This window comes from Puma concolor, chromosome B3 (assembly GCF_028749965.1).
Source record: "Puma concolor isolate L17-30 chromosome B3, mPumCon1.1.hap2, whole genome shotgun sequence".
Classification (NCBI taxonomy): Eukaryota; Metazoa; Chordata; class Mammalia; order Carnivora; family Felidae; genus Puma; species Puma concolor.
Genome location: NC_141672.1, coordinates 2667506 through 2691682, shown reverse-complemented (window position 1 = coordinate 2691682; position 24177 = coordinate 2667506). Strand labels below are relative to the sequence as shown.

The 24177-nt window shown below is 48.6% G+C and overlaps 1 protein-coding gene across 3 annotated transcripts in view; it reads left to right on the top strand.

Annotated features, from left to right (window-relative positions):
* Positions 1–19133, top strand: part of TDRD9 (tudor domain containing 9) — a 117755-nt gene extending 98622 nt beyond the window's left edge. For all 3 annotated transcript variants that reach the window (XM_086708683.1, XM_086708682.1, XM_086708681.1), the window contains 4 exons: positions 4814–4952; positions 8373–8491; positions 16987–17059; positions 18376–19133. In XM_086708683.1, coding sequence (XP_086564809.1) covers positions 4814–4952; positions 8373–8491; positions 16987–17059; positions 18376–18477 — 433 coding nt within the window. In that variant the 3' untranslated portion in view covers positions 18478–19133. The remainder of the gene's footprint in view (positions 1–4813; positions 4953–8372; positions 8492–16986; positions 17060–18375) is intronic.
* Positions 19134–24177: the final 5044 nt, after the last annotated feature.

The following is a 24177-nucleotide window of genomic DNA, read 5'->3' as shown; positions in this document are numbered from 1 at the left end:
TTTCTAGAACAAAAACAAGCGTCAGAGGGGGAAGGTGGTACTTTGCACGTAGCCCATACTTCACGCTCATTTGGTTGAGTTTAGGTTAAGGGAGCCAGAATGGGGCGCTTTCTGTGACCGCGTGGGGAATGCTGGCCGTCCAAACACGGAGGCTCCGCCAGGTGGGCCCACGAGGGGACGGTGGCCTGTGCCTCGTCACGGGAGCCCTGCCTCTGGTCAGCTGGGGGAGCCTTTTGTAATCTGTGGGTCAGCAGCAGCTGTGCTTGAGGAGCTTGCGGGGGACGCGATGGTTGACATGGGCGCACTCGGCCTTCCCCCCGCACCGGGCGCCCCGGCCCCAGCGGCCCTCGGTGCGGGGTCCACGCAGTCCTGTCGACGCTGGCGGCCACCCGGGGACCACGGGGAAGGTCTGCCATCTCCAACATGGCGTCCGTGGTGGCGGGAGGCGAGGGAGCAAAAAGGTCCCTTCGGAGAGGATAAGGAGGGACTTTATTCTCGCACTGGGCGGAGAAAAGGGAGGGCCGCGGTCCCCTCTCCCGCGCCTGGTGGCCGCTGACCAGCTGCAGCTCACGACCCCTCTGCGAGCCCGGTGACCGAGCCCTGACGGTGCTGGCTCCCCTGTCGCCTCTGCTTCCGGTCGCCCTTCGGCGCACCTGCCCCCGGGTGGGCTTCGCCTTTCCTGCCGCCCCCGCCCCGGGTGCTTCCGCGTGGAGAGCCTGCTGGAGCGTTGTCCCCTGCGCCGGTGGCGAGCCCAGTGTCTCCAGGAGCGCGTTCTGCTGGCCGCCCTCACCTCCCGCCGGAGTCCTCACGGCTGGGCAGGGGGTGGTGGGGAGGGCTCCATGGGGCAGGGGTGCTGCGGAGGCCGGGGGAGGAGAACTCTGCTAAAGCGACAGAAAGCCCCGCCAGGCAAACCCGTTAATGGATGACGGCAGTGGATTAAAAGGGAACTTTCACTCTCTCACCGTTTGTTCCACTGACTGGCCGCGTGACACATCAGCCATCAGCCCTCTGGTTGCTGTGGCAGGGATTCAGCGGCCGCCAGGGACAGCCCTGCGGTGAGCGGGTCTTCAGCAGGAGGCCCGACGGCTCCTGTGGAAACCCTGCCTCCGCCCTTCTGCTCACGTGGCTGGTGGCCCGGGGCCTCGGCCTCTGCTCGCCAGGGCCTCCGCGGGTGGCGTCTGCAAGGGCTCGTCGGGGCTTCCTCGCGGCCTGGTGGTTGGGTGCCCATGGCCAGCGTCCTGACAGAGCTGAGTGGAAGCCGTGTCCCCTTTGATGAGCGACCTCCGAAGCGTTCCACGGTGAGATTTGCTCTGGCCACTGTCCCACTCAGACCTGAGGCCTGGGATCCAAGACCCCACTTCTCACTGGAAAGCGTCCGCTTTGCACCATGAAAACAGCACGTAAGATGCGCGCTCCTGACCTCCCTGTCTGTACGGCATGCCGCCTTCTGTATGCCGCCGTGTCGTCTGAATTGTTCAGTGTAGTCGTGGACTGTTGTTGTAATTTAAAACATCTTGATCTACCTCTGTTTTTAAAAAGCTGGAGAAAATTGGGGAATACAGCAAAGGTGTCTTTTTTTTTTTTAATTTTTTTTTGATGTTTATTTATTTTTGAAAGAGAGACAGAGTGAGAGGCGGAGGGGCAGAGAGAGAAGGAGTCACAGAATCCGAAGCAGGCTCCAGGCTCCGAGCTGTCAGCACAGAGCCCGACGCGGGGCTTGAACTCACCGAGTATAAGATCATGACCTGAGCTGAAGTCGGACACTTAACCGACTGAGCCACCCAGGCGCCCCAAAGGTGTCTTTAAGTATTGGAAGCGTGAGGTGACTGGAATGTAGAGCGGGAGGGGGTGCTGTCGGGTCTGGCGGGAAGGCTATGGCGGCAGGTAGACCTGGGCTCCCTGGCTGGCATGCCCCCTGCTGCCTGCCCCGGGGCATGCCAGGTGCTCCTCCAGCTTCTGACGCGTCCCCATCTGTAAAGAAGGGCAGTGGTGAGCTCACGGGCGCAGCGTGGTGCCCGGAGACGGTAGCTGCCATGAGGGATGTCCGTCCTGCCCTGGCCGCTCCTGGCAGCATCGCGGGGAAGCCGAAGGAGGCGGAAGGTCCTTCCCTGGGGAGTGGCCTTGGCAGGATTTGGAAATCTCAGTACACTTTGAACAAACACAGTTGTCCCTCAAACAACACAGCCTACTGTTGACCGGAAGCCTTACTGATAACCTGGGGTAGGTGCACACGCTTTGTGTGTTCTATGTGTTTACATACTGTATTCACACAATCGGGGAAGCTAGAGAAAAATGTTCTTTTCAACAGATGCCCCCCAAATTTTCCAGTGTATTCATTGAAAAGAATCCGCATATAATTGGAGCTGCTCAGTTCAAACCTGTGTTTAAGGGCGGACAGTACTTTGCAGATTACTACGGTGCATGTTGCAGAATATTTAAGGGAACGTTTTTATAGGGAGGCTTCAGACTGACTAGAGGAACTATGTTTCCTTCTTTGGCTCGTGTAGACAGCTGTAAAGTATGAGCTTGCAGGACAGGCTCCTCTTCTGTTGTATTTACTTTAAACATCATTGTCTGGAGAAGTTGGTTCTAACAAGCATGGCAGCTGTCAGCTCCCATAAACGTGAGCTCCTTTATGTAAGCTGTCTCCGGACGGTTTGCTCGTCTGGCATGTCCTTGCTGTGTCTGCACCGAGCCCACTTGCTTGGATCCTGTCGTGACTTTTGCTGTTGTTGGTCTGAGTTTAAATGTGGTTATAAAGGAAGTAAAAATATTTCTGTGGTCCTGATTACGTGTCTTAGGGTCCCATAAGTTTTTAGGATCCTCAGAAAAGAACGAAAGCCGGTGTTTTAATTACCTTTATTGATTTCAGGTGTAGAGCAGATGAGCAGGTGCGGGTCAGTTCCAGGCTGAATATCTGGGGACCGTCCGTGGTGATGAGCATGTGTTACCACATGTGAGGGCCACTGATGAGCAGCTGTTAGTCGTACTGTTGGTGACCTGGGCTGTTATCTGTGTTCTGCAAAAGTTTTGTATAAACTGAAATAATAGTAAATGATATTCTATTAAAAACGTGGGGAGCATAGTGTTTATAAAGGAACACTTCAGCAATCATTTTGTATAGCAAATGCTCAGCACCGTATTTACCAGTCTGAATTCTGGGTCTTTGATTTCACTTGAAGTGGGATTCTCTTTCATTTTCATTGAAGTGAAAAAGAAGTCTGTTGTGTGTGTATGTATATCTTTAGGACTAAGAAAAAAAGCTCTTTTTTTGCCTAGATTATTTTCATCAAAGCGTTGTTGATTAAAAAAAACAAAACTTGGGGCGCCTGGGGGGCTCAGTCCGTTAGGCGTCCGACTTTGGCTCAGGGGACAATCTCGCGGTCCGTGAGTTCGAGCCCCGCGTCGGGATCTGTGCTGATGGCTCAGAGCCTGGAGCCTGCTTCCAATTCTGTGTCTCCCTCTCTCTCTGCCCCTCCCCCGTTCATGCTCTGTCTCAAAAATAAATAAACATTAAAAAAAACTGATATTAAAAAAAACAAAACTTTATTGATATAAATTATGGGAAAAGGTATTTCATTTTTTTTATTTTTAAATGTTTTTATTTATTTTTGAGAGGGAGAGACACATACAGAGCACAAGCCGAGAAGGGGCAGAGAGAGAGGGAGACACAGAATCTGAAGCAGGCTCCAGGCTCTGAGCTGTCAGCACAGAGCCCCACGTGGGGCTCGAACTCACAAACCATGAGATCATGGCCTGAGCTGAGGTCCAATGCTTAACCAACTGAGCCACCCAGGCACCCCAATATCTGTTCATTTTATATTGTCGAGCCTGTTCTGGGCTGTGGTGCTGTCATTTAATCTAACATCTGGGGTGAAAAAAGGAGCCCACGGGCAGAGGAAGGGTCTTCACGGGAGGAGCCTGGCAGAGAGGCCTGTAGGGAAGCCGGGGGAGCTGGAGCCTGGCGCAGGGATGGAGGGAGAACGTGGGTTTGAGATGACCGGGGGAGCGAAGCGGGCACTGGATGCTGCGTGGCTTGCGGCAGGCTCTGGTTTTTCTCAAAATGGCACAGGAAACCACCCTTAAGACTGGGTTTGTTTTTGTTATAATGATGGGAAGAGGAAAAAAAAAAATCCTGGGTCTGTTTTGAAAAACTAACACTCTCTGCTGCGTGGGAGCCAGACTGGAAGAAGCAGGAGTAGGTGTGGGGAAGATGGGTCAGAAAGGGATCGCATGAGTCTAGGTGCAAAGTGGCGATGGCTTGGACCAGGCTGGTGGCAGCTGAGATGGAGGGGTCACCAGGTTTAAGGATGTGTTGAACATGGAAGTGACAGGGCGCGGTGCTGGAGGGAGGGGGCAGGTTTTGGTTAAAGGAGGATGTAACGCTCTGTGTTGTGTGTACAGCTGTTTCAGGGTAGGAAGGTAGGACATAACATCTTGTAAGCTTCTAAGTGCTAGACTTGTTTCACAAGCCATAAATATTCTGTGGAAACCTCACTAATAAGAATTTAACCCATGGGAAGAACTCGAAGGAAGGAAAAGACTGAATGCGATAAAATAGTCTTTATGTTCTGTGCTGCAGTGAGAAATAGAAACCTAAATAACGGACTGATAAACACATTTACCGTCCTTATAACTACATAGCCTCTGTTGTTTCTGATGTAAACACCAGGAGAGAAAATGCAAAAATAAACAAAATTAGTTGCTGTATGAGGTCTGGCAGAACAATGATTTTATTGGCCAGTTCCTTTAACGTTGAAACAATGGGTTAACAATTTCAAAATACTAACTCTTCTAAAAACTTTTCATTTAGGGTTGATCGGGATGGAAAAAACTATACTGGAGTCCTTTGTGGTTTGGGGTGGAATCCAACCACGGGGGCCCCTATCCTGCCAGAGCATGACATTGAGCTAGCATTTGATGTTCAGTTCAACGTGGAGGATATCATAGAGGTAAGACTGACTCATCAGCACTGTAGTAGTTGCCCCCCCCCCCCTCTTTCTCGGTTGGTTTGTACACCCATTTAACAGCGCAGTGTCTGACACGGACATTTATTTATTTATTTAAATTTTTTCTTCTTTTTTTAATGTTTGTTTATTTTTGAGACAGAGAGAAAGACAGAGCGTGAGTGGGGGAGGGGCAGAGAGAGAGGGAGACACAGAATCCAAAACAGGCTCCAGGCTCTGAGCTGTCAGCACAGAGCCCGACGCGGGGCTCGAACCCACAAACCGTGAGATCATGACCTGAGCCGAAGTCAGACGCTTAACTGACTGAACCACCCAGGCGCCCCTGACATGGACCTTTAAAGACACACCTACGTCTCTGGCCCCAGAGGTGCTTGCTGTCCCTTAACCTGCCTATTTTACTTCCCTTTTCTGTAGGAAGTAGCTTCCCAATAGAGACGGTGCTCTCTGAATTTCTCCTGTGGGATCTCTGGGCACAGGAGGCTTTTCTGGGCAGTGGGAGTAAACACCAGGCCAGTAGGACTGCTGGGGATCTCTGTCCGTGCCTCCCTCCGGGTCCGGACTAGCTGCACATCCTTGCTGGTCCGCGGTGGGAAGCGAGGAAGCGGAATCCTGCTCTCGGCTTCATCCTCTCGACAAGGGTGGACGGGCTGCTGAGCGCGTAGCGGTGCGGCCGCGTGTGTCTGTGCGGGGCCGGGACGCGATAAATGTAGCGGGCAAGGTTAAGCACTTAGAAACTTAGGGAGCAGGCTGACAAAGTAATTTTATGGCTTTTGAATCTGATCATGAAAAATGTGGGCTTATGTTTTATATGCTTGTGTTTTTTATAGTTTGTTGTTCTAGTAATTCAGTTTTGGTGCATTTTGCAAAGTGAGAAAGCTGGTCCTCCACCACAGGTAGTTTGAACGGCGCTGCTGTAAAGTACGTGGCCCTTTTCCTTCTCAGAAGTTGCACGAACTAGGTGAGGTCGGCCTAACTGCGTAGAAGGGGGTGGAGGAAGAAGGCAGGCGCTATGGTGAGCTGCGCCGAGCCCGCCCTTATCCCCCAGGGTGCTGTGGTTACAGTTGTCGGTGTTTTCATTTTATTGACTTAACTTTCACTCTAAGGTGTTTTGGGACTTAAAGATACTCCTTGATAGTCCTAATTGTAAAATATAAAACTTCAAGAAGTAAATATAGGAGAAAATCTGGATGGCCTTGGATTTGGCGGGGAGTTTCTGGATGCAACACCTAAAGTACAGTCTGTGAAAGAAGAAAGGAGAAGCTGAACTTTGTCAAAATTAAAACCTGCTGTGCCAGAGACCCGGCTAAGAGGATGAAGAGATGGGCCGTTCACGAGGAACAAATGCTTGCGGATCATGTATGTGATAAAGGACTTTTATCATAATACGCAAGCCAGTCATTAAAAACGTAAGTAAGCGAAAACATGGACAGCAGCGTCCTAGTCACAAGGAAACGCGAGTTAAGACCATGACGTACATCCACGTGCCCGTTAGAATGGCTGAAATCCAAAAAACTGACAACAGTGCTGGCGAGGATGTGAAGCAGCAGGGACTCTGGGGACGCAGAAAGGAGGTAGAGCTTTAGAAGACAGAGCACACATCCACCGTGAGACCCGACAGTCCCACCTCAAAGTGTTTTCTCTAAGAGATTTGAAGACTCACATCCACAGAGAATCCATTTGGCAATGTCGATTGCGTCGCTCGTCGTTTATAATTGCTGAAAGTTGGAAGCAGCCAAGATGTCCTTCAGCGGGGGGAGTGCGGGATGGCCGTGGGATGGGATGGTCTTCAGCACTTCAGAGGAATGAGTGGTTGATTCATGCAACGACACAAACAAGTCTCTCTTAAAACTTCTTTTAATGTTTATTTTTGAGAGAGAGAGCGGGGGCGGGGGCAGAGAGAGAGGGAGACACAGAATCCGAAGCAGGCTCCAGGCTCCGAACTGTCAGCACAGAGCCCGACGCGGGGCTTGAACCCACCAACTGTGAGATGATGAGCCCTCCAGGCACCCCATGGATAAGTCTTAAATGCGTGTTTCCAAGTAGGAGAAGCCAGGACTCACGGGCTACTATTTTAAGAGTCCATTCACGTGACATTCTGGGGAAGGATAAACTAAAGGACAGAGCGGATTGGTGGTCACTCCAGAGCAGAAGGGCTCCTCTCTGTGGTGTTCAGCTGGTGGATGCGTGACCCCATGTGCTTGTCAACCCACACACAGGCTGCCCCTCACAAAGGAGGGGAACTAAGGTGTGTGATTGAAACACACACACACACACACACACACACACACACACACACACATTTTGGGTAATTGCGTTGAGGAGAAAAGGAGCTTTGGAAGACAGTGTTTTGACTGAAAACAGTCATGCTGCAGCACATAAACACCGCTCTCAGTCCAGCCGCTTCACTCTGGAGGTGTTTTACACGGTACTGAGGCTGAGCGGCCGGTACATGGATGTGCGAGCTGGGTTTCTCACCGGACAGGAGTTCCAGACGAGCAGGGAAGGCTGGAAGGGACCCTGGGATACGGGATGACCCAGACGCTCATCAGTATGAGCACGTGCAACCTCTCCATGCACCAGTGTACGCGTGTGCGTCCGTGCGGCTCTGTACACACGCGTGTACCGACCGCCCGCCCTGTGAAGGCCTAGAGGCTGTGACACCCCCAAAGCCACCAGCACACCGTATGCCCAGACTCTGGTTTCTGACAGGATTTTCCGGGAGAAGGAAGCGGGCTTCTTGGAGAAATGGCTCTCCTGGGGCTGGGGCAGGGAAAACAGAGGGTGAGGTGTGGGGCTTCCTGTAGCGCCAGGAAGTAAACAAGTGCTCGGAGCTAGAGGACAGGGCACATCGAGGGGCCGCAGGGCCAACCGAGAGAGCCCCACTGGCCAAAGCTGCTGTGGTTTGGGCGGCAAAATGAACAAAGCAGTACTGGATTATAACCCAGGAAGGTAAGATGATTATTTGCGTGTCCGTAAGGTCATAAAGAAATGGTGGAATAAACAAATGCAGGAGAAGAGACAGGTCTTCGTACCGGAGGATTCCCAACAGGGTCTGTGGATCCCTGCCTCCAGGAAGTGGAGCGTCATCTGCCCCCAGACCCGACTGTGAGGGTGGACTGGACTCGGTGATGTGCGTCCAAGCAGAAGAGGAGGGGTGTAAGAGGTGTGATTAGACTGAAACGTCAGAACCTTTCTTGCTGATTTTCAGTGTTTTCTTTTGTTACTGTTCCTTAAACTACAATAGTGGTGATTGATGTTATTTGTGTTGTTTTAATAATTTGTTCCAGAAACTGTATTGATGATAGTAATAAGAGTATGAACTCTGAACGCTAATGAAGTATTTAAATGTGGAATGGAATTCAGTTACAGAACCACATGAATGTTGGTGTTACCATTTATTTACAGATCAATATTCTCAGGACTGCTATTAACAAGCTAGTGTGTGATGGACCCAATGGGTCGAAGTTTCTTGGGCCAGAAAGAATAGCACAGTTACAGGACAGCGCTCGTCAGAAACTTCTAGGGTAAGTTGTCCACCTTAGAAAAGGTGTTAAATATGCAAAGCTGTCCCTGCTGTCGGGAGAAAGGCTAGCTTTAGTTTGCACCCTTCGTTTTTTTACGTAACCATATTTTTCTGTGAACTTCGTGCTGAGGTTGAACATACATAAGGTGCGTGGGCCGTCTCAGGGTATTTGCCCAGGGGAGCGATGCCCAAATCAGAAACGATTCTAGAAAACGTGAAAAGTGCTCCTGAAACCAAAAGAAATCCCCCTAGAATGTACACGGGAAGGTGCGGAATATCACCACGATGCCAGATGCTGCTTGCCCTCCACAGGACACTGCCTCAGGCAAGGAAGGGCCAGTGCCTGGTGTCCCTGTTACCTCACAGCCACTGTTGGCAAGGGTGACCTCGTGCTGACCGGCAGTCCAGTGATCGTAGCGCATTCGTACAGTTGTGCCAGCCTCCCCGCGGCTCAGTGGTACAGCATTTCTGTCCTCCCCGGAAGTTCCCTCGTAAACAGTTTAAAACTGGATTGGGGTGGGGGCGCCTGAGCGGCTCAGTCGGTTAAGTGTCCGACCTTGGCTCGGGTGATGGTCTCATACTTCACAGGTTCGAGCCCTGTGTGGGGCTCTATGCTGACAGCTCAGAGCCTGGAGCCTGCTTCGGATTCTGTGTCTCCCCGTCTCTCTGCCCCTCCCCTGCTTGCGCTCTCAAAAACAAATATTTAAAAAAATTTTTTAAACTGAATTAGGGTGATTGTTGCACAGCTCTGTAAATTTACTAAGATTATGGAATTACAGACTTAAAATTGATGAATTCTGTAGTAAATAAATTATATCTCAACAAGGCTGTTTTAAAAAACATAAGTTGTTTTTTGCCCATCTGTAAAGCACGTCTGTTCCCACCCTTGGCCGCCACTGATCTGCGCTCGGTCTCTGAAAACCTTATGTACTTGGAATCGGGTTTTTTTTTTTCCTTTTTAATCTGGCTTTCTTCACTTAGCATAACAGGTTTGCGATTCATCCGTGTCATAACACGTTTGTTCTTTTCTGTTGCTGGGTGATGCTCCATTGTGTATGCACCACACGCCACACTCAGCAGCGGGTGAGATGCGTGGATTGTTCCCAGTATTGGGCTCTGTTGAACAGCGTGGCCGTGAAGGGTCGTGTAAAGTCTTCAGGTGAACATTTATCTTCAGCTCTCGGGTAGATGTCTAGGAGTGCCATTGGTACGCTGTGTGGTGAGTCTGTGTTAACTTTTTAAGGACCGGCCAGATGGTTTTCCACAGTGACTACTGTGTTATGTTCCCGCCAGCAGCGCATGTTCCAGTTTCTCCACGTCCTCGCCAGCGCGCGGCACTGTCCGGATACTTCTTTATGGTCGACAGTCCGGTGGGGGTATGGTGGTAGCTCGTTGTGGTTCTGATTGGTGTCTCCTCAGTGACTAATAATACAGAGCATTTGTCCATATCCTCATTAACTAGGTTTATATTTTTTGGTGAAATATCTGTTCAAATCTTTTACCCAGTTTTTACATCGAGTTGTCTTGTTTGTGAGTTTCAGAAATTCTTTATAAATTTTAGCTGAAAGTTTCTTCGCAGATATGTAATTTGCAGATATTTTCCTGGTATTTTGTCTTTTCATTTTCTTTTTTTTTTTTTTTTAATTTTTTTTAACGTTTATTTATTTTTGAGACAGAGAGAGACAGAGCATGAATAGGGGAGGGTAGAGAGAGGGAGACACAGAATCTGAAACAGGCTCCAGGCTCTGAGCTGTCAGCACAGAGCCCGACGCGGGGCTCGAACTCACAGACCGCGAGATCATGACCTGAGCTGAAGTCGGCCGCCCAACCGACTGAGCCACCCAGGTGCCCCTGTCTTTTCATTTCCTTAGTGGCATCTTCTGAAAAATACAAGTTCTTAGTTTTGATGACGTCTGCTTTATCTTTTTTTTTAAAAATGGATTATGCTTTTGGTGTTGTTATATCTGAAAAATCTTCACTAAGCCCAAAGTCATAGAAGTTCTGTTCTCTATTTTCCTCTCTTATATTTACTTGGTGTATTTAGGTTTTGGGTCTGTTTTGAGATGACACTTGTGTAGTATGGTATGAGGTGCAAGAGTCTAAGTTCATTTTGTCATAGCTGAACATCCGTTCGTTATAACCACATTGGCTGGAAAGCTCTACTTTCTCTACTGAATTGCCTTGGCACCTGTCAAAAATCAGTTGGCCACAAATGTTGTAAAGGTTTGTGTCCGGACTTCCTGTTTCTTTTTGCTTATGTCTGTCGTACGCCAATATGGCATCGTCTTGATTGCCAAAGCTTGAAATTGGGTAACGTTAGTCTTCCTATTTTGTTCTTGTTTTTTCAGAATTGTGCTTACTGTTCTAAATTTTTTTCTTAATGTTTATTTACTCTTGAAGGAGAGAGAGAGAGAGAGAGAGAGAGAGAGAGAGAGAGAGAACGTGAGTGGGGGAGGGGCAGAGAGAGGGAGACAGAATCCGAAGCAGGCTCCAGGCTCTGAGCTGTCAGCACAGAGCCCGATGGTGGGGCTTGAACTCACGATCTGTGAGATCATGACCTGAGTGAAGTTGGTTGCCCCGCTGACTGAGCCACTCAGGTGCCCCTATGCTTAACTATTCTAGATCGTTTTTTTTCCATATACATTTTATTCATTTGTTTAAAAAATTTTTTTTAATGCTTTATTTATTTTTGAGAGAGACAGAGACGAATGTGAGTGGGTTAGGGGCAGAGAGAGGGAGACACAGAATCCGAAGCAGGCCCCAGGCTCCGAGCTGTCAGCACAGTGCCCGACGTGGGGCTCGAACCCACAAACTGTGAGATCATGACCTGAGCCGAAGTTGGATGCTCCACTGACTGAGCCACCCAGGCGCCCCAGTGTTTTAGTGTTTGGGTTGCTATTGTGAATGAAATCATTTTACTTTTGTTTTTGGGTTGTTCCTTGCTAAAAATGAAGAATTGATTTTTACGTATTGATTTTGTCTTGTGACTCTGTAAAAGCCATTAGTATAGTAGTTTTTGTAGATTCTTCAGGTTTTCTCTCTCACATACAGGGTTGTATTTACAAGCAAAGACAGATTTTCTTCTTCCTTACTGACCTGTTACGCTCCGATTTTTTTTTCTTGTTTTATTATATTGGCCATTGCAGTGCTGAATGGAAGTGGTAAGGCAAACACCTTTGTCTTCTTAGTCCAGTTTTAGGGAGAAGGCATTTAGTCATCCACTGTTAATGTATGATGTTAGCTGTCGGGTTTTCATAAAGGCTCTTTTATCAGGTTGAAAAAGATCCTTTCTGTTCCTCGTGGGCTGAGGGCTGTTATTAGGAAAGGAGGTGCATTTTCCCAAGTATTTTTTTCTGTCTGTGAGGTAAGCATGGCTTTTTTTTTTTTCTTTTCATTCACTTTACATGGTATATTGTATTAATTGGTTTTTGGATGTTAAAGCCAGCCTTGCATTTCTGTTTTGAATTCCACTTGGTATATAATCCTTTTCATAGATTCGTAGATTGGTTGCAACATGTTTTTATTAAGGATTTTCTCACCTGTGTTTGTGAGGGTTGTTTCTTTGTAGTTTACTTGTGATATCTTTGTCTGATTTGGTGTCAGGGTAAAACTGGACTCTAAGAATGTGTTGGGAAGTGTTCCCTGCTGCTCTTGTCTGTGAGTGTTTGTGTGAGATTGGTATTGTTTCTTCCTTAAATATTTGACAGAATTTTCCAATGAGGCCATCTGAGCGTGGACTTTTCTTTGTGGGGAAATTTTAAGTTACTAATTCAATTTCTTATATTTTAGGTGTATTCAGATTTTTCTATTTTTTTTAAGTCAGTTTTGGTAATTTGTGTCTTTTAGGAATTTGTTCATTTAAAAAAATGTTTATTTTTGAGAGAGAGAGAGAGAGCATGGCAAGCAGGGGAGGGCAGAGAGAGGAAGAGAGAGAACCCCAGGCCCTGCACCTTCAGCACGGAGCCCGATGCTTGGCTTGATCTCATGAACCATGAGGTCATGACCTAAGCTGGAAACAAGAGTCAGATGCTCAACTGACTGAGCCACCCAGGCATCCCTGGAATTTGTTCATTTATTTTTATTTTTATTTATTATTTATTTTTTAAAATTTATATCCAAGTTAGTTAGCATACAGTACAATAATGATTTTAGGAGTAGAATACAGTGAGTCATCCCCTACATATAACACCCCGTGCTCAACCCCACAAGTGTTCTCCTCATTGCCCCTTGTCCATCTAGCCCATGCCCCCACCTACCTCCCCTCCAGCAACCCTTAGTTCTCTATATTTAAGAGTCTCTTCTGTTTTGTCCCCCTCCCTGTTTTTATATTATTTTTGCTTCCCTTCCCTTATGTTCATCTGTCCTGTGTCTTAAAGTCCTCATATGAGTGAAGTCATATGGTATGTGTCTTTCTCTGACTAATTTCACTTAGCTTAATACCTTCCAGTTCCATCCACGTAGTTGCAAATGGCAAGATTTCATTCTTTTTGATTGCCAAGCAATACTCCATTGTATGTATATACCACATCTTCTTTATCCATTCATCTGTTCATGGACATTTTGGCTCTTTCCATACTTTGCCTATTGTCGATAGGGCTGCTATAAGCATGGGTGCATGTGCCCCTTTGAAACAGCACACCTGTATCCTTTGGGTAAATAACTAGTAGCACAATTGCTGGGTTGTAGGGTAGTACTAGTTTTAATTTTTTGAGGAACCTCCATACTGTTTTCCAGAGTGACTGCACCAGCTTGCCTTCCCGCCAGCAGTACCGAAGGGTTCCCCTTTCTCTGCATCTTTGCCCAACATCTGTTGTTGCCTGAGTTGTTAATATTAGCCATCCTTACTGGTGTGGGGTGATATCTCATTGTGGTTTTGATTTGTATTTCCCTGATGATGAGTGATGTTGAGTGTTTTGTCATGTGTCTCTTGGCCATCTGGATGTCTTCTTTGGAAAAGTGTCTATATTCATGTCTTTTGCCCTTTTCTTCCCTGGATTATTTGTTTTTTGGGTGTTGAGTTTGATAAGTTCTTTACAGATTTTGGATACTAACTTTTTATGTGATATGTCATTTGTAAACATCTTCTCATGGAATTTGTTCATTTAAATTGACTTATTTATTGGCATAAAATTGTTCAGAATCTTTTTGTAATCCTTTTATTTTCTGTACAGTTGATAGTTGTGTCCCCTCTTTTGTTTATGATTTTGATATGTGTGTCTCTTTTTTTTTTTTTTCTTGGTTAACTCAGCTAAAGTTTACCAATTTTGTCAGTCTTTTCAATTTCACTGAAATTTCACTTTTCCTCCTAGTGTTAATGTTTTTTCCTGTTTGTCGATGTTTGCTCTTAAAATTATTAGTCCTTTACTTCTGATTACTTTGGATTTAATTTGCTCTTTTTCTAGTTGTACAACCTAGAACCTTTGATTATTGTTTTGAGACCTTTCTTTTCTGTCACAAGCATTTAAAGCTGTATGTTCCCTCTGTCACTGTTTTAGCTGCATCCCATATTTTCTGATCTATTTTAATTTTCACTCTTTTCAAAATATGCTCTCGTTTTCCTTGTGATGTATTCTTTGACCAAATGGGTAATTGTTTATAAGTATATTAACTTTCAGATATTTGGGGATATTTTCCAACTTTCCTTACATTGTTGATGTATAATTTATTTCTGTGTAGGCAGTATACATACTTTCAGTGATTTCCATATTTAAAAAAATTAATGTTTATTTTTCAGAGAGACAGAGTGTAAGTGGGAGAGGGGCAGAGAGAGAGGGAGACACAGAATCTGAAGCAGGTTCCAGACTCTGAACTGTCAGCACAGAGCCCAATGCGGGGCTTGAACTCATGAACTGTGAGATCATGACCTAAGCTGAAGTTAGACACTTAACCGACTGAGCCACCCAGGTGCCCCATGAATGATTTCCATATTTTAAAATTTATTGAGACTTGTTTTATGGCTTAGCATAGATATAGTCTTTCCTGGGAAGTGTTCCGTGATCACTTGAAAATTTGAATGTGTACCTGCTCTTGTGGGGTGGAAGCCTCGGTTGATGTTGGGTAGATCAAGCTGGTGAGTTGTGGCAGCCATCAAGTGTCTATCCTTGCTGATTTTCTCACTAGTTCTATGAATATTCAAAGTGGGGTATTGAAATTTCTAGAATTATTGAATTATTTCTTCTCTCAAGTCTGTCAGCTTTTCTTTTACGTTTTTGGAGCTATATTGTTTGATATGTATACATTCGTAATTGTTGCCTTTTCAGAATGTGCCAGTCCTTTGTCATTATGAAATAAATCTCTCTCTCTAGGAAGAGTTGTTGTCTTCTTGTTTTTTAAAAAAATTTTTTAAAGATAGAATGTGTGCATGTCTGCGAGTAGGAGAGGGGTGGTGGGAGGGTGGGGAGGGACTCTCAAGCAGGCTGCATGCCCAGGGCAGAGCCTGTTGTGGGCTTGATCCCACGACCCTGGGATTGTGACCTGAGCTGAAATCAAGAGTTGGACTGAGCCATTCAGGTGCCCCAAGAGTTGTGTCTTAAAGTCTGTCAGATATTAATGTAGCTACTCTACCAGTCTGGTTTCTGTTTGCATGCACATCCTTTTCTGTCCTTTTACTTATAATCTATTTGCATCTTGGAATTTCTTCAAATATTTTTTTTTCTATGCCTTCCCTCATTCCCTAGGGCTCCTGTCTCACCTGTGTCTGTACACTTGGTGTTGTCTTGCTGCGCTCTGAGTCTCTGGGCATTTGTTTTTCAATCTTTTTTCTCTCTGTTCTTCAGAGTAGTTAATTTCTATTGATTTGTCCTTCAGTTTCCTGCTTCTTTATCCTGACATCTCAGACCTGCACGTGCGGGTCTGCTGTAAAGGATCTTCCATTTTAGTTCTTGTACTTTTGAACTCTAGAATTTCTTTTTGGGTTTTTCTGTTTCTGATTTTTTTGTTTTTGATTTTTATTGCAATTCTCTTTGAGTCATTGTCATCATATTTCCACGTATTTGTTAAAACGTGGTTTGCTTTAATTCTTCGTACGTACTTAGCGTGGTTGCTTTGAGGTCCTGTGTGCTAAACCCATGTTTGGGCCCACTCACCTTCTTTTGGCTGCTCATTTTTCCTGAGTATGGGTCACATATTCCTGTTTCTGGCAAAATGTCTCAGTTTTTGGCTGAGAATTGGTCATTTTAGACGGTGCAGGGTAGCAGGATAGGGTATTGATCCCGCAGGCTTCCGCAGGATACGTTTCCCTCCGTGTCGTGAGGCCAGTGATGCCTGGGTTCTCTTTTTGTTTTTGTGTTCGTTGTCCTTTTTATTTTTCAGCCTGGCTTACTAGGAGTTGTCCTTGTGTCTGCACTGCTTAGTGCTGAGCCAGCGAGGGGTCAGAAGTTGTGCTTAGTTACCTAAGCCTTTAAGCTCCTGCCCTTTGCCGGTAGACGTATGTGTGGTTTGGGTGATGCATCCACGGTTCGGGTGGTTTTGAACTCTTCCCCAGCTTTTATGTTTCCCCAGGGCCTTCCTGTGCGCCACTTCCCAGTGGCCCAGGGCCGCGTGCCCGGCTCAGGGCCTCCATGGACTTTGCCTGCACGTGTGTGCAGCCTCCCCGCCGCCCCCTGGATGTGTGTGTGTGTCTGGCCCTCTGGTACTCTCACTCCAGGCTCTCCCTCTTGGGCTTCCACGGGGTCTGTTGGTCTGCTCTGGCCCCCAGCAGGACTGTGACCGAAGGCCAGCGGAGCTGTGGGCTTTCTCTACGTCTTGCCTGTCAGGTGGACAATTTATACTGACAGTGTTGCCACACAGGAGGGTCTTTCACCCCCTGCACCAAATCAGGGAAGCTCAGTCTGGCAGCGGAGATGCTGGTTCTCGTGGCCAGTCTGTCCCTGGCAACGCTTGGGTCCTAAGCTGTGCTGCTGGGGGCTATGGGCGGTGGCTGGGAGAAGCTGGCCCCACAGTTCACCTGAAGTCCGCAGTTCCTGATGAATCGGTGCTTCTCAGCTTGTTTGCTTTTCGTTAATTTCCAGAGCTTTTGCATGTTTGGGGTGGGGTTTTTTTTTTTTGACAATTTTGTCAAATTTCATAGTTGTTTCAGATGGCAAGAAGATTTCCAGACCTCTTTATTCTGTCATTGCTGGAAGTCTCTAGCTCTCTGCCTTTTTAAGCCGGTGGCATTCCCAGCTTGTCACAGGTGTCTAGAGTAGAGGACAGAAAATACCCTGTTCCATCCCATGACGCAGTGATGTGTGGTGACAGGGCACCTCCGCTCGTGGGTGAGGGACGGGGAGGACGAGGGTTGGTCTTAACCCCTGCTTTGCTCCATTTCGTGCCTGGTTTTGAACGTACAGTAGATTTAAATGTCTGCTGGTTGTAAGTATGTAAATCTTGACCTTTAAAAAACTTATTGTAGTTATAATTCTGGATTTCAATCTTTTTTTAAATCCTAGTTACTGACTTTCCGGTTTTCAGTTACTGAGTATAATTAAGATGATTTATTTCTTCTTTAAATTGTAGTTTGTTCTGTCAGTCGAAACCAAGACAGAGAATTGTCCCTGCGTGGCATGAAAAGCCGTACGAATGGAATCAGGTGGGTGAGAGATCGAGCGCCGTGCGAGCCGCCTGCCCCGGAGTGATGGGCTCGGGGGAGTGAGGGGCCCAGAGCAGGGGCTGTGGAGGGTCCGGAGAGAGTAGAAAGGGACAGGCGATGTGGACGGTTCTGTTGAGTCATGGGGTAGCGTCACAGAGCAGACCGGCGGTCTCTGGATGGCGTGCCCTCTGTGATGCCCAGGCCGACTGTCCTGTAACTTGGGATAAAGCCGGGAGGAACATCTGGATCAGCTGTCAGGGCGCATCGGTGTTGCCTCCGTGTGCTCGGGCTGACAGCGAGCCACACACGGGGTGGCTTAAACAGCAGACGTTTATTTTCTCATAGTTCCCGGAGGCCGGAAGTCAGAGGTCAGGGCACCAGCACAGCCGGGTTCTGGTGAGAACCCCTTTCCTCGCTTGCAGGCCCGTGCCCCTATCCTGTGTCCTCACGTGGTGGAGAGCGTCTCCCTTAAGTCTCTTCTGAGAAGGGCTCTGATCCCGTCGTGGGGGCCTCGCCCTTGTGACCTCATGGACTTCCCCAAAGCCCTACCTCCAGACACCATCGCACTGGGGATTTGAACTTCAACATTAGGGATTTGGGGCACACAGTTCAGTCCATAGCAGTTGGGAAATAGGGCAGGGCCCATCCGGGGCACCTTAACTTTGACCGTGTATAATGTTTATGAAGTAAAATTGGACTTGAGGGGAAGGAACTAAGGGAGGGGTTTGCAGCTTGACTCCTAGAGCCAAGGGCGTCTTTGTGAATGAACCCGCTGCGACGTGAGCCACGAGATGCCCCTGCAGGTGGTGCTTCCCGTCCTCAGTCGGCACGAGACTTTCTTCCTCCCCTGGGCACCGACCGGTGTCCCTCTTCAGAGCCCTCAGGACCGGGCCTGGAGCCAGCTCCCTGACAGGAGGGGACAGGAGGTGCGCTGGCCACCTCTCCTGCAGATTCTGTTGGGAGACTTAATCTGAGAGCAGAATTTTACTTTGAGGTTGATGTGCTTTAGAAAATGTACATACTTAGAAGCCGATAGCGGAGCCGCAGTTCGTGTGTACGTGGGGAGGAGCGTGTGGAGCTTTGGGTGAAGTCACTGGGTTACTGAAAGTGGCTCGTCAGACGCGCGGCATTGAGCGCTGTGAGAGACGGGAGGTGTTCTGGAATACGCCGGGAGACCAAAAGACTACTTTCTGCTGTCTTACGTGTCCGTGCATGTGTGTGTGTCCTTTTGATGATTCGTTTTACTTCCTTTACTTGATGTCTCGCAGGCCCGTCTTCTAGAAAGGTCTGACCGGTCCTTTTGTCTGTCCCCTCAGGTGGATCCAAAGCTGGTCATGGAGCAGGCTGAGCGGGAGAGCGGCCGAGGGAAGAACACCTTTCTCTACCAGCTTCACAAACTGATTGTTCTCAGTGCCTAGGCGTGCCGGCGGGCCGTGCCCCGGTTCCTCCCGAAGGAACCAGATCCGCCACGGAGCGGTGGATTAAAGGCTCCAGCTGTAGACTGACTTCTCTGTATCTGAGCATTACGGTCTTCGCCCACTGCATCCAAAAGGTCTTCCCCATCCTGGTTCCTCTTCTCTGTGGGTGGTGGCTGGAGAGTGGCATTTCTGTTCTGGTGGGAAGGATTGGAAAGTCTAGTCTTTTCCAGAAACAGAAAAATCACTGTGTTAAAGATTCTGGGATAACACCGTTCTGAAAGAAAGCTTTATTTGGAAAAAGAGCTATATTTTGCTTTAAATTTATTAAGGTAAACAGAAATAGACGATCTTACATGTAAGGTTCCAGAATGTGCTAGTATGTTCTATCTTGTTACAGTGATTTAAACCTGGGGTACAGGCAGAACCACGAACCCCAAACCCCGCAACAGGGAGCTGCATGTTTCTTACAACTGTGTGGCATTTTCTAATTTTCTTTTCTGTGAGGAAAAATATTTAATTTTGATAAAACTAACTTCAGTTTTGTATATTTTAGATTTTTACTTACGTTACAATTCAGAGTCCAAATTTTGGACATCAGAGAGATTACCTGGCAACTAGTATTATCTGTGTTAAAGAATAAAAAAGCATGAGACCAAGTTTCTGTTTCTGACAGTTTTTAGTCAGAGGAGATTCAAATGTATTTCATTCTAAAACCTCTGAATTTAGAAAACCGGGAGAGGAGTAAGGGCTTCTCTGTGAAAACCGATTCCTCTCGGTCAGGGTTGCATCAGAGGAGCAGTCGCTGCAAAGACGGTGGCAAGGGGTCCCTGGTGGCCTCACACGGATGTCAGAGGGGCTGATGGGAGGAGGGTCCGCGAGGGCGGCAGGAAGGATCAGGGGATCGGGCGCCTAGGCAGGCTGCTCCCAGCGGGCAGTTCGAAGCCCGTGAGAAAATCTGAGAAGCCTATGTACCTGGGGGCCGTGGGGTGGTGACCAGGAGCTCGCGTAGAGGTCTGGGCAACTGCCGTCTGGGGAGCTTCTGTAAACTGGGGGCCCAGCACTGTGTGTGTGTCCCTCTGTCGCCTGTGTCACACTCGCGCCCCCAGTCTTGCTCAGCTCCGAGCCAGAGTGGTCCAGGTGGGGGTTCTGGGAATGCACTCCCAGCCTCAGGCAGGAGGGGGGCACCTCGCTAGCAGCACAGCCCTTCCTGATGCCTGGGGCAGCCCGAGGCCTGCCTCCTCAGAAAGTCCTCTGTGAAAAGAAGCAGGATAGGCTCCCCCCTGCTGCCAGCTCTTTGCTTTGCGGGGTCCGAGGCATGCGCCCCGCTGCAGGTGAGCGGCAGCCGGTCCCCGGGGCCGTCCAGCGCGGGGCCAGGTTAAGTCAGATGGTACCAGAAGTCTTGCTTAAAAAAAAAAAAAAAAAATCCAGCTTCTTCGTTTCTCTGGTTCTAACCCTTAAAGAAAACCATCCTGACTCTTTTTTCTGGAATTGCTTCCATCTTGCTAAGCATCGTAAGTAAAGTTTGCCCTCCATGATTTCCGCCACAGTCGTCGTTTACTTGCTGCTGTTTTGGCGAAGATTGAGCTCTGTATATCATTTGGTATCCGCGTTCCCCATCGCTTGACGTGGTCACGTCGGCGTGACTGGTTAATTCATTCTGTTCTCAGCAACTCCGGAAATCCTGCTCTCTGCAAAAGCCAGCAGCACGCTTGACGGCCCCGCCTGCCGCAGAAGACGGGGCGTTATTCAGCGATCACACGGCGATGGTTCGTGTGCACGCTTCTCCAGTCCTGTGGGCCTTTAAAGCTTCATTTTAAGTCCAGTTCATCAGCGCGCAGTGTGCTCCTAGCTCTGGGTGTACAGTGTGGTGACGCAGCGTGTCCATACGTCACCCGCTGCTCGTCCCGACGGGTGCCCTCCTTTGTCCCCGTCACCTGTTTCCCCATCGGCCCCCACCTCTCCTCTGGGGACCGTCCGTTCTCTATGGTTAAGAGTCTAATTCTTGGTTTGCCTCTCTCTCTCTCTCTCTCTTTTTTTTTCCCTCTGCTCATTTGTTTTGTTTTTTTTAAATTTTTTTTTTTCAATGTTTATTTATTTTTGGGACAGAGAGAGACAGAGCATGAACGGGGGAGGGGCAGAGAGACAGGGAGACACAGAATCGGAAACAGGCTCCAGGCTCTGAGCCATCAGCCCAGAGCCCGACGCGGGGCTCAAACTCACGGACCGCGAGATCGTGACCTGGCTGAAGTCGGACGCTTAACCGACTGCGCCACCCAGGCGCCCCTCATTTGTTTTGTTTTTAAATTCCACGTATGAGAGAAATCATGTGGTATTTTGTCTTTCTCTGACTTCACTTTTGATACTCTCTAGCGCCATCCATGTTGTTGCAAATGGCAAGGTTTTCTTTTTCTGGCCGAATACCATTCCATCGTTTGTGTGTACGTATGTACACGTACACACACACCACCCCCACATCTCCTTTCTCCGTTCATCCATTGACGGACACTTCAGTTGCTTCCATATCTTGGCTGCTGTATACAATGCTGGTATAAGCATAAGGGTGTTGCTAATTTTGGCCTTCTGACAGGTGGGATGGTATCTTACTGTAGTTTTGATTTGTATTCCCTGATGATGAGTGATGTTGAGCATCTTTTCATGTGTCTCTTGGCCATCTGGATGTCTTCTTTGGATAAGTGTCTGTTCGTGTTTTCTGCCCATTTCTTTACTGGATTGTTTGTTTTTTAGGTGTTGAGTTTTAGAAGTTCTTTATAGATTTTGGTTAACCGTTTATCAGATGTCATTTGCAAATATCTTCTCCCATTCTGGGTGGGCCGTCTTTTAGTTCTGCTGATTGTTTCCTTCGCTGTGCAGCAGCTTTTTATTTTGATGAGGTCTTACTTTTGTTTCCCTTTCCTGAGGAGATACATCAAGAAAATGTTGCTGTAGCCCATGTCGAAGAGGTTATTGCCTGTGTTCTCCTCGAGGATTTTGATGGGTTTCCTGTGTCACATTTAGGTCTTTAATCTGTTTTGAGTTTATTTTTGTGTGTGGTGTAAGAAAGTGGTTGAGTTTCATTCTTTTGCATGTGGCTGCCCAGTTCTCCCAACACTATTTGTCGAGGAGACTGTCTTTTTCCCACTGGATATTCTTTCCTGCTTTGTCAGGGATTAATCAGCCATCTATCCCCATGGTCTTAAGGAGTTATTTATGCTCATAGTAATACACATACAGGATATGGAATGAGAAGGTTAAAAGGGCAGGGAGTGAAAGGCCGTCCTGTCCCCCCCACCCCCCAGCCCTCACCCGTGCGTTTGTTGGGCTGCGGACCCTGAGGTCAGCTGTGAGTAGAGCGTGCCTAGGCTCCCCGCACTCCCGGAGCTGCCGGTGCAGCGGGTACAGATGGGCGACAGACGGGGTGTCAGGAGACGGAAGAGCTGCGGGGGTCCAGGGTCCGGGTAAGGGACCGAGCAGGAGTGTGCGGCTCTCTCTGTCGGGAGCCGGGCAGTGAGCGGTTTAGGCCTTGTGGGCCACGTGTGTCGGTTGCCTCTGTTCCCCTCCGCGGTGTTCCCCTCCACGATGTCCCTGTGGATGGTGCGCACATGGAGAAGGGAGACTTGGGGAGCGCGCTCTGCAGAGACCGTCAGACCATGGCTGGCGGGTGTGTGTGGTGGCGGTGGCACTGCCTTCTGAAGGGACAGCCTTTCTGTGGGGAGGACCTGAGGTCCTGGCTGAGATCGGGGGAGGGAGCGTGCCTGGTGTTCTTGGGGGGCCAGTGGGGAGGCCTCTGGGGCTGGAGCAGGAGCCGTTTGGCGGGGGGGCCTGTAGAAAGAAGCCAGGTCCGGGCCGCGGGGTGGATTTTGTCTTGTACTCGAGCAAGGGGAAGACTCGGAGGGTTTTGAGCAAGACCGTGCCGTGCCCAGACTGACCGACGGAGAGAGCGTGCCGGCTGCCGCGTGGGGCTCCACATGGGCGCTCTGCAGCCAAGGCCGGGGAGAGACCCTCCGCGCTGAGCCTCGGCCGTGTGCCAGCGGGACAGAGGACGCGAGGGGCCCAGATTCAGTGAATCCGAGGGAAGAGAGTTCTCAGGGCCACCAGTGTTGGGGGCTGAATGGTCGCCCCTCAAAGGCTCTGTGTACGTCCTAACCCCTGAGTCTCCTGTAAAGGTGACCTTATTTGGTCAAAGGGTCTTTGAAGCTGTGGTTAGGTGAAGGATTTTGAGATGGGGTCATCATCCTGGATTTAGGGTGGGTCCTAAAGCCCGTGGCAGGTGTGCTTGTAGGAGACGTACAGAAGAGACGCCAGGAAGAAGCCGTCCGAGGACGGAAACAGAGGCCGGAAGGACATGGCCACAAGCCCAGGAGCACCGGAAGCCACCAGGCGCTGGGAGAGTCATGAAGGACCCTCCCCCTGCGCCCCGAGCCTTCCCTCCGCGCCGAGGGAACACAGTCCTGCCAATGCCTCGATTTCAGACCCTTCGCCTCGGAACCGGGAGAGAATGAGTTCCTGTTGTTCAGGGCCCCGCGGCGTGTGGGGGCTTTGTTACGGTGGCCCCGAAGCCAGCCCAGCCGAGGCCTTTGCACCCTCTCACTGGACACGTCCGGAGATCGGTCTCTGTCGTGTGGACACTGTTTCTGTCAGTTTTCTCGGGGGCCGCACACAACATGCGCTCAGCTGTACCTCCGTGTGCCCACCTAATGTTTGTTGCGGATCCTGTTTCTGGAGGTCTGCTCCTGCTTTTTCAGTGCCTCACAGTATATGGTTTAATTGCTGTCTTGTAATTGACTTTATAGCCTCACAGCGGACATTTGGATAGTTTCTAGTCTTGCTGTGATATACAGCGTTGCAGTGACTATCCTCATACATTTACATAACCCGTAATAAACTCCTAAAGTAAGAATTGCTGCGTCAAAGGGCATTTAGAAAATCATCCAGTTAGTAGACGTTGCCACGCCGCCTTCGGTCTGGTTGGTACCAGTGGGCACACGCTCCTGCCAGCGAGACGGGGGCCCCGTTTCCCTGTGGCCGCACCGTCGCAGTGTTCCCACGGCTTGTGACAATAGGAGGTGCCGTTTCTGTCAGGTTACTTGTTTTAATTTGAATGTGTCGTTATGAGTGAGGCTGAGCCTCTTCGTACACCATGAGCCGTTGGTTTTTCCTGTGGTGGGAACCGTGTTCACACCTTTTACCAGGCTTTCTTTGTGTTACGTTACGGTTTTTTTTGTTGCTTATTTATTTTTGAGAGAGAGTGCAAGTGGGGGAGGGACAGAGCGAGAGGGAGACATGGAATCCAAAGGAGGCTCCAGGCTCTGAGCTGTCCGCGCAGAGCCCGATGCGGGGCCCCAACCCACGAACCGTGAGATCATGACCTGAGCCGAAACCAAGAGTCGGACGCTAAACCGACTGAGACCCCTAGGTGCCCCTAGATGTTAATGTTAATAGTTTTTAAAAACTATTTTTATAGTGAGGAATCCACCCTTTGTGATATGGGTTACAAATGTTTTCCCATTTGTCATTTGACTTTATTGTGTTTTCTTCTTACCATGTGAAATTTAGCCTTTCATTTTCATGTAGTTAAATATATGAATCTTTTATGGCTTCTAAACTCCCTCCTCCCTGTTTGCGTTTATTAGAAATAGCCCCTTTGTTCTCTTCTAGTTTCCTGATGGTTTCATTTTGTAAATTAACTTTATTGAGATAAAA